Raw genomic sequence first — 8920 nt, forward strand, 5'->3', positions numbered from 1 at the left:
TCCTCCACCAAACAAGGCCTTAAGCACCTGGAATCATTACAACGGGCCACTTGGATCCCCTCCGCCTGTTCAGTTCATTCTTGGCATTGATTCAGTCTTGTTGACGACGTACGAGTAGCACAGTGATTCAGTATTGTTGACGATGTCCAAAATTCATTTCTCTTGCTATGCAAATTCTGTTTATGTATTGTCCAAATTTTAGTGTTTTGTTGTCCAAAAATTCATTGTATGTGCTGTCCAAATTTCAGTGTTTTGTTGTCCAAAAATTCAGAATTGGTGTTAGTTATCCAAATTTCAGTGCGTAGATAGACCGTCTAAATTTTAGTTTATATGCTCTCCAAATTTCGGTGTACTTTCCCTGCTATTTTACTGCCATTTATCAAATGGTTTGCAGCCTTTCATCTAGTGATTTCAGTGTATCAAGGTTGGCTTTGACCCTCTGTTCTCTTCTGTTTTCCTAAGCACCCACGAGCTTGCATTGTTGCAAGGACGAATATGCTGATCTCGTAATCAATAGAACAAAAGGTACTGAGTATTTAATATTTATACTGAAATACTATTATTTTTGCAAATTACTGAAATACTACTATATACGATTTTGAAAAAATAATCAGGTCTCTCATTTAGTTTAGTCCACCTATTTATTTTTCTTTGTAGCTCCGCCACCAAAAGATGGGCCCCAGTTTAAAGTTTGTCACAGGCCCCGGATATTGCCGGCCCGGCGCTGTGCAAAGTTGAAATTCATCTGAAATACAAAGCACCTCAAACATAGATGTTTATCTTAAAAGAAGTGGGAATTTTTTTTAACTCAGAAAATATGTCTTCCATTAACCAACTGGTGCAGCAGAGTCGCTCGCAACCAAAACATTTACAATGTCAGGCATATGAACGTAAATGTTTTGGTCACTTCCTGATAGGTCGCTCTTTGCTGGTCATTCATCTACTCTGTCCGTAGAACATTCTCGAACTCGTAGCATAATGTCGAATTCGTCGACGATGCGTGTGAAACTCACTCGCCGGTTTGTACGACAGGGACACAGGTAACTCGCCAGAACCTCTCTCGAGTCTCACGTACGTGTAACGTAGCGGGAATCAAAGAGTCGTGCGTCTGCATGCAAACCCACGAGGAGGCCTCTACAGTTTTTTTATCCGGGCAATCGAGCGGGCGAGCTCTGTGCGCCAACCAAACCACCACCACAGACCAGACTCACCAGACATGACGCCTCCTCCGCCTCCCACCACCGCGCTGCCACGCCCCTCCCTCCTCCTCGCGGTCTCCTCCGCCGCGCTCAAGATCTCGGCCGCGGCGGCGACGAGCCCGGCGCGCGGCGTGCGGTGGCAGGGGGTCGGGGTCGACGGGAGGAGGGGGAGGAGGGGGAGGAGCCGGGCCGTCGGGAGGTGCTGGGCGGCGGCGGTGGAGGAGGAAGCCGGCGCGCAGGAGGACGGCGTGCTGCTCCCCCAGGAGGGGAGCGAGGCGGCCGGGAGGTACGACTGGCGGGAGGAGTGGTACCCGCTGTACCTGTCCAAGGAGGTGCCCGACGACGCGGCGCTCCCGCTCACCGTCTTCGACCGCCAGCTCGTGCTCTACCGCGACGCCGACGGCGTGCTCCGCTGCCACGAGGACCGATGCCCGCACAGGCATACCATCTTTCTCTGAGTGTCTGAAAATTACTGCCGGTTATTTTCTGCTCTCGATCACTGCTACTCTGCAGCCATTCGGTGATCGTGTCTGTCACTGTGTTTGCCACAGCAGCTCGCTGACTTACAATTGTACAGTATATGTTCATCTCGTTTCAGAATAACATTTCGTGCACCTGGTCAATCTGCAGATGATCGATAATTACACCTGTGCTGTGTAGCTCCTCTAATTCAGATGATCGATCTGCAGGTTAGCCAAGCTGTCGGAAGGGCAGCTCGTCGACGGCAAGCTGGAGTGCCTCTACCATGGCTGGCAGTTCGACGGCGAGGGCAAGTGCGTCAAGATCCCACAGGTTTGAATCAGTTCCATTCTTGGATCAGTGCAAACGCATGAGAAAATCCAATGCTTGATTCATGTACTATGTGATGATGGTGGCAACTGACGATGCGCGTGCAGCTGCCTGAGGGCGCCAAGATCCCGCGGAACGCGTGCGCGCGCAACTACGAGGTGCGGGACTCGCAGGGGGTGGTGTGGGTGTGGATGTCGCCGGCGACCCCGCCGGACGCCAAGAAGCTGCCGTGGTTCGAGCCGTACGCGCGGCCGGGGTTCACGGACCTGTCCACGGTGCACGAGCTCCCCTACGACCACTCCATCCTGCTGGAGAACCTCATGGACCCGGCGCACGTGCCCATCTCGCACGACCGCACCGACTGGACGGCCAGGCGGGAGGACGCGCAGCCGCTGGCCTTCGAGGTCGCCGAGCGCACCGCCCGGGGCTTCGCCGGCCACTGGTGGCGCGAGCGCGCGCCGCACCTCCGCAACCTGCTCCGCTTCGAGGCGCCCTGCGTGCTCACCAACACGCTCGAGTTCGTGGACAAGGACGGCAGGGAGCAGTGCTTCTCGGCGCAGTTCCTCTGCCGGCCGGCGGGGCAGGGCAAGTCGATGCTGCTCGTCCGGTTCGGGTCGACGGCGAGGTCGCCGCTGCTGAGGGTGCTGCCCAAGTGGTACTTCCACCAGAACGCGTGCAAGGTGTTCGAACAGGACATGGGGTTCCTGTCGTCGCAGAACGAGGTGCTGCTCCGGGAGAAGGTGCCCACCAAGGAGCTCTACCTCAACCTCCGATCGTCGGACACCTGGGTGGCCGAGTACCGGCGGTGGATGGACAGGGCGGGGCACGGCATGCCATACTACTTCGGCCACAGCACCATCTCGCCGCCGCCCGTGCCGGCCGTGGTCGAGCAGGCGCCGGCGGGGGCCGCCGCGGGCATCTCCGCGTCCTTCCCGGCCAAGGGCGGCTTCGGCACGCAGCACGCGCCCAACCCGACCAGCAGGTACTTCCGGCACGTCGTGCACTGCAAGGGGTGCAGGGACACCGTCAACAGGTACACCGCCCTGAAGAAGGCCTTCGTCGTGCTCGCCGCCGTGGCCGCCGCCGCGGCCGTCTTGGCGGCGACGAGGCAGTGGAAGGCCATCTTGCTGGGCGCCGCCGCCGTGCTCGCCGCGGCGTCGTATGCGTGCGGTTCCGTGGTTTCTTTGATCACAACCAACTTCATTAGGACACACAGAAGATTGTAAATAAGCAGAGGCCGGGATAAGATCATACTGTCAGCGCATTTTAATTTAGTCAGCTAGAAACACTTCTCCGTTTTTACCCTTGTTTATATATCTATACTAGCATCATTTTGCCATCAGAAATTGCATGGCAAGACGAGTTCATAAACCGAAACTGGATTTTTAACTTCTCAAGAACACTTCCTTCCACGTAGTGTATATGTAAAAAGAATAGCTATGCAATAAAAAAAATAGAGTGAGTCTGTTCAGATTACCGAAATCATGAAAATAACATACAGCGCATGCATTTCATTCATTCGCACTTAGGCAACACACCAATGAAACAGAGATAGATCAACTTCAATATATATACAACCAAAGACCGTATCTTCACTGTTGAAATACTGGCAACAATGCCTTAGGTCACACATTATGCAGACCAGACTCGACAACGTCACACAAACACCGGCTCCTTGCCATGGGTTTGCTTACACAATATTACAGACCAGAATACAGATAGTCAGCTTAGCCATCACAGCCAAAACACGTTCGATACGATACAATACGTAGGTGGCTCCAATCAGATGATGCACTAGCAGGTAACCAGGTCGATCTAGAACTCCCTGTCTGGGAACAGGAGGGGAGCAACAAGGGACCAGATGAACAGACCTGCTGTTGCCCACTGGGTCGCGATCCTGACCCAGACAGACGGCCACCCGACATCGACAAGCTTTCCGCTCTCGCCAACCGAGGTCGACCAGCCAGTCAGGAGCATCGCTGAGTACATGCTTGCCAGGGAGAAGATGAGGTGGAAGAACGAGTAGGAGTATGTCACCGGCTTTGGCACGTCCTTAGTCTCCTCCTCGTCCGCTTTGCTGAAGGGGAGCAGTGGCTTGTCGGCACCTGAAAGAAACACCGGCGAATTTAGCAAGTTGCAACACACACGCACACACACTACATAATTAATTAATTCAGTGGCCAGAGAACAAAATCCAACCGGCGCGTGGTGAGTCTGGTGCTGAGAGCACGGTTGCAGAAGAGCCAGCACGAACAGCAGAGTAGACCACAGAAAGGATGGTGGTACATAATCCCAATGTAAGGCTACCAGTTGACATAGCTTTGGAGTGATTGTGAAGCCCGTTGCACTCATAATCCCTTGGCTCACTGGAGAGTCCGCTGTAGCACAAGTATGTGCAGTAAAGGCCTATAACTGATGCAGGCAGCAAGCTTCCATTGACCTGCCCAAACCATAAACCCCAAATTAATCCTTCTTATAAACCAAAAAAACTATCATAGCACAGTACAATAGACTAATAGCATCGATTGCTTGTATCCTAACTAGTAGCTAAAAGTCCTAAAAGAAATCTAAGGAGCAGATCTACATAGCAATTACCGTAATGCACAAAGACAATCATGTGATTTTCATGGCATAGCAGTGAGCAAAAACATTATGGATCAACCAAACATGACAGTAACAAAAGCTAAGTTGTAGGAGAATGTGAAAATAAGAATACCTTTGGGTGCAGCGCAACAATAGCGAACACAAAAACAAGAATCAGTGTGGAGACAATGAAGAACATATTGAGTCCGCAGTCCTGCCCCGATGGAGTGAACCAGTGAAAGAGTAGACCCGAGAAAGCGAATGAGCCAATATAACAAACAACCGATACAACCAACAGAGCCATGTACCTACATTGATGAAGAGTAAGTAAAAATATATTTTGAACAGAACTAAGATGCATTCCTTAAACCAATGGAAACACAGCTAACTGAAGGACAAAGACAAGGTACCCACCAGAACTGTTCATCTTTAGCAACCCAGTTCTCATTCCATCCGTGCACGAAGTCCAACAGAAGAACAACCTGAACGAGAAGGAACAGTCCAGATCCAAACTTGGAAATCGATTCTGCAGAAATATATAACTACAGTAAGCACCACCTTCAGTAAAATAAACTTTTATAATGATGACAGTGCAGTTTCCAGTAAAGCAAATAGCATAATACACTAGTCCAAAACGTATTGACAGTTTCAATTGGGAGTATTAGCCGATGGTTTATGAGTTCTATATTGCCTAAAGAAAGAGTACAGAAGCGAACAGCTAGGTTAAACCACAAGACAGCAAAAGGGTATCAGTTTTTTCAAAAATTATTAAATAACGCCTCCGGTACAATCCCAAACCATGACTCAGGTTTTATTAAACAAGCAAATAAGCAAAGATAGACAGCAACAGTTGATGTCTCTGATAGCAGGAGCAAATTTTAATCCAAATCTAATCAGCTCACATTTTGTTAAGGAAAGGGAGACAGAAAATATTAGTAGGAACAGCCTTGCAACGCAGACTCCATACAACGATAACCATGATTGACAGCGCCAACATTTCTTTACACCTTTCTAATGCAATAGAATGTCTAGCCAACAGCTCAATCACATTTTGACTAATTTCCATATCCCTGTATTCACAATTGTTTAGCCTTTCCTTATGCTATCATTATCAGGATCCTAGTATATATCTCGATAACATAGAATCGACATACCCACATTTGTTTTGCATATTAGTTATTCTACAGTACCATCTATTCTTTTGATTCAGTGATCCCCATCTGATATTATTGTTTGGTCCAAGAAGTGCCTACATGAACCCTTTCCGTTCATTTTCTAGTGCATGGTAGAATCAAAAGTGCAAAACAAAAGAGTCACCCCCTGAAGAAACCTTTCCGGGAATTTTGAGGGAAGGGGCAACCAATATCTCCTATGATTTTATTATTTTTAAGTGTAATGCCTTGCTATTCATTTAGGCGATTAGTAGTTTCACTCAACCAAATGTTATCCATCCTAGTATGCAGTATCTGAACGATTATGTTCACCATGTGCGGCAGATATCAGGCGGACTAGTATATTACAACCAGCTGCGTGCGTGAGCGGAAGGAAAAAGGGTCTCTCACTCACCGTAGAAGCTGACGACGCCGTTGGGGACGAAGAACATGAGGAAGACGATGACGACCCAGCAGAAGATCTTGGCCATCCAGCCGCCGTGGTGGACCTTGTCGCGCGGGTCCTTCTGGTCCTTGATGCCGGCCATGATGGCGGCGAGGATGGTGAAGAAGAGGAAGTTGCCGAGGCTGACCCTGAGCACGGCGTCCGTCTCGAACCACTCGCGGTCCGGCGTCTTGTGGAAGTGGTTGATCCCTGCAACGGAGAACGAGCGTCGCCGGTCAGATCGCGCGGAAACGAATTCGGGGGTTAGGTTAGGGTAGGGTAAGGGCGAGGGGGCGGGGCGTACATGGGATGGACTGGAGGAGCGGCGCGGCGACCTCGCGGAGCACCCAGGAGGCGAGGAGGGAGAGCGCGAAGAGGCCGCAGTAGGCGATCCGCGCGGAGCGGCGGCCGATGCTGCCGACGGCGGTGCGGCACGCCTCGCACGCGCAGGCGGCGCAGCACGACGCCAGGCACGACGCGGCCCACATGGCGGCGGCTCTCCTCTTCTCCGGCGGCGATCAGTCGGGGGCCGAACCGAATCGAATCGATCGGAATGGGGCGGCGATGGAGCTCGCGCGACGCCTCTGTCTGGGGTTCGATTTGGGGAATTTGTGGGGAACGCGTGTTGGGGAGGGGACGGCAGGGAGGAGGAGGAGAAGTGGATTCGGTTGCGGTCGCGGATTTGTTATTCTTCGGGTGGCCGCCGGGCCGTGGGGTTGGGTTGGGTTGGGTTGGACCGGATAAGGAGACCGGGTCCGATCAATCTTTTCTGGCCAAAGTTTAACGTCGTTATTATTGTTACCGAGCAACCATATGCGACCCAAAGTAGAGTAATAGCCAACTTTATTTTGTGCTACCTCAAACTGACTCACGTTTATAAAAGGAGCAAGCATGTAAACAGAAGTTTCACAATGTTGTCAAAAGAAGAAACAGAAGTTTCACAAAACCTCCATGGGCAGGTGGTCGTTGCATTATTTTGCACATGGCACCAGATGAACTGACAGTGAAGCATCACACTTTTTTAGGGAGAGATGACACATATCTATGCATTAAAATACACACATATTACAACACACGTGACTTCTCTCAGGAATAGTTCAACGAGACAGGACACCATAAAAAATTACAGAAAGGAGTCAGAAAACAAATCTTCCAATAAAGCCTTTTTGAGTCCCTATAACCATGTTCTGAAAAAAAAAAGAGTCCCTATGCCTTTTTTTTGGTCTATGACCCAACCATCAATGTAATATATAGCACTATATATGAACATCATAACAAAATATCTATTCCCTTGTGCTTCAACGGTTTTATGACTGGTGTCTAAATATTTCAACTTGCATGGTTTGAAATCTTGGCTCGCTCTCGTCCTTTGCGACATCGGCGTAACGGGTCATCTAGTGAATGTAAAGGTCCCATGATAGGCACGACGTTGCAGGTTGCCATTCAATAGATCAATGAAACACGCTCCAAGCATGATGTTATTCCTCTCCGCTGCATTTGGCTATGTTTTCCCCCAAGCCAGCCAAAGGCTAAATGAACATCGTATTGTACGATCGTCGTGTCACACGCATGTTAGACCCACGGGGCAGGCTATACGCTGTCGGGGTTAGTTGGTTGGTTGAGTCTACCTTGTTGAATCGTCCTTTTGCTGTCGTGACCCGTGGACGGATAGCTCTCTTGTCCGTCTTGCATACGTTGGTTCCCATCAGGTGGGTGTGGACGTGCTTTGCCTAGCTGGCCTGCTATTGTTGTTGCCCCCCAAAAGATGGCGTGTTTAGAGCGTCCACCGTGATTTTGGACTCTGTGGCCTGGTTAGTTTTCTCATTCGGCGTGCGTGTGTGTTGGACGTGTTGTATGATCGAATGCTTTGATCGGTGGATTTGGCATGGCCTCCTACGGTATGCTCACTGATCTCACTCTCCCCTAGTAAGTGAATTGTTTGGTCGGCTCCCTTGCTTTTCTTCCGCTCACGTGATTCTGGGTGGGAGTGGGCAGCTCCGACGCCGTTTGATGTGGAGTGTGTGGTCGGTCTTCATTACCAACCCGCCTGCTCTGTTGCCCGTTCCTCTTTTTGGCTGTATATATGTTTGGCGATGCCTTATGGAGCGGGATGCTCCACGACCACCGACAACACACCCGAGATCATTTTGATGTTGTTTGTTTTCTTACGATCGATGTTGTAAGTAAGTATGAAACGTTACATTTAAGCTCATGGTTATTTTCACGGTTGCAAAATGAAGGAAGGCATGCCAAACGAGGTTGCCCATACGTTTGTATTCAATTCGGTTGGGCATGCTCGTTTCGCCATCTTCAGAGACCCGAGTGGACAGTTACAGTTTCGACATATACCGACCCGCACACGCTGAGGAAGGTGGTTATGCGATGCTCCTGAACAAACTACTGCAACAATGTCTTTTGCAGATGGATTTTAACGAACATGGTCAATAAAGTATTCAGGTCTTGTGGTTTGGCTGGATGGTATTTTAGAGTGCCTGCCTGGCTTTTGGACTATGCGGCCTGACACGTGTTGTATGATTGTGTTTTTCCCTTGAATTGGCTGAACGTTTCGCTCGGTGGCTTTGGCACAATCTCCTGCTTGTGCTTGCTAATGTCACTCTCCCCCAGTCAGTGAATCGTTTGGTAGCCCCCCTTGGTTTTCTTCTGCTCACATGATATTCCGGGGGGGGAGGGGGGGGGGGGGAGGCGGCTCCGACGTTGTTTGACATGGAGTGTGTGGTCGGTTTGCACTACTA

General features: G+C 50.2%; 2 protein-coding genes across 2 annotated transcripts; one reads left to right on the plus strand and one right to left on the minus strand.

Moving 5' to 3' along the window:
• Nucleotides 1-1111: 1111 nt before the first annotated feature.
• Nucleotides 1112-3290, plus strand: TIC55-II (translocon at the inner envelope membrane of chloroplasts 55-II). Its single transcript, XM_087528837.1, has 3 exons — nt 1112-1638; nt 1889-1991; nt 2096-3290. The coding sequence occupies exons 1-3, from the start codon at nt 1217-1219 to the stop codon at nt 3212-3214; spliced, it is 1644 nt and encodes a 547-aa protein (XP_087384963.1). The 5' UTR covers nt 1112-1216; the 3' UTR covers nt 3215-3290.
• Nucleotides 3291-3529: 239 nt separating this feature from the next.
• On the minus strand, nt 3530-6853 carry LOC147966357 (Serinc-domain containing serine and sphingolipid biosynthesis protein). The gene is made up of 6 exons (XM_087528838.1): nt 6472-6853; nt 6138-6377; nt 4986-5097; nt 4705-4879; nt 4188-4428; nt 3530-4093 (listed from the first exon to the last, which is right to left on the minus strand). The coding sequence occupies exons 1-6, from the start codon at nt 6653-6655 to the stop codon at nt 3804-3806; spliced, it is 1242 nt and encodes a 413-aa protein (XP_087384964.1). The 5' UTR covers nt 6656-6853; the 3' UTR covers nt 3530-3803.
• Nucleotides 6854-8920: the final 2067 nt, after the last annotated feature.

Source organism: Triticum urartu, chromosome 6A (assembly GCF_056163025.1).
Source record: "Triticum urartu cultivar PI428250 chromosome 6A, HENAU_Tu73, whole genome shotgun sequence".
In the NCBI taxonomy this organism is placed as follows: domain Eukaryota; kingdom Viridiplantae; phylum Streptophyta; class Magnoliopsida; order Poales; family Poaceae; genus Triticum; species Triticum urartu.

Coding starts and splice junctions, on each gene's coding strand:
- TIC55-II (XM_087528837.1), top strand. CDS start 1,217: ATGACGCCTCCTCCGCCTCCCACCACCGCGCTGCCACGCCCCTCCCTC. Junction 1,639..1,888: donor GAGGACCGATGCCCGCACAG/GCATACCATCTT, acceptor ATCGATCTGCAG/GTTAGCCAAGCTGTCGGAAG. Junction 1,992..2,095: donor AGTGCGTCAAGATCCCACAG/GTTTGAATCAGT, acceptor ATGCGCGTGCAG/CTGCCTGAGGGCGCCAAGAT.
- LOC147966357 (XM_087528838.1), bottom strand. CDS start 6,655: ATGTGGGCCGCGTCGTGCCTGGCGTCGTGCTGCGCCGCCTGCGCGTGC. Junction 5,098..6,137: donor CGGCGTCGTCAGCTTCTACG/GTGAGTGAGAGA, acceptor ATATTTCTGCAG/AATCGATTTCCAAGTTTGGA. Junction 4,094..4,187: donor ACCAGACTCACCACGCGCCG/GTTGGATTTTGT, acceptor TGTTTCTTTCAG/GTGCCGACAAGCCACTGCTC.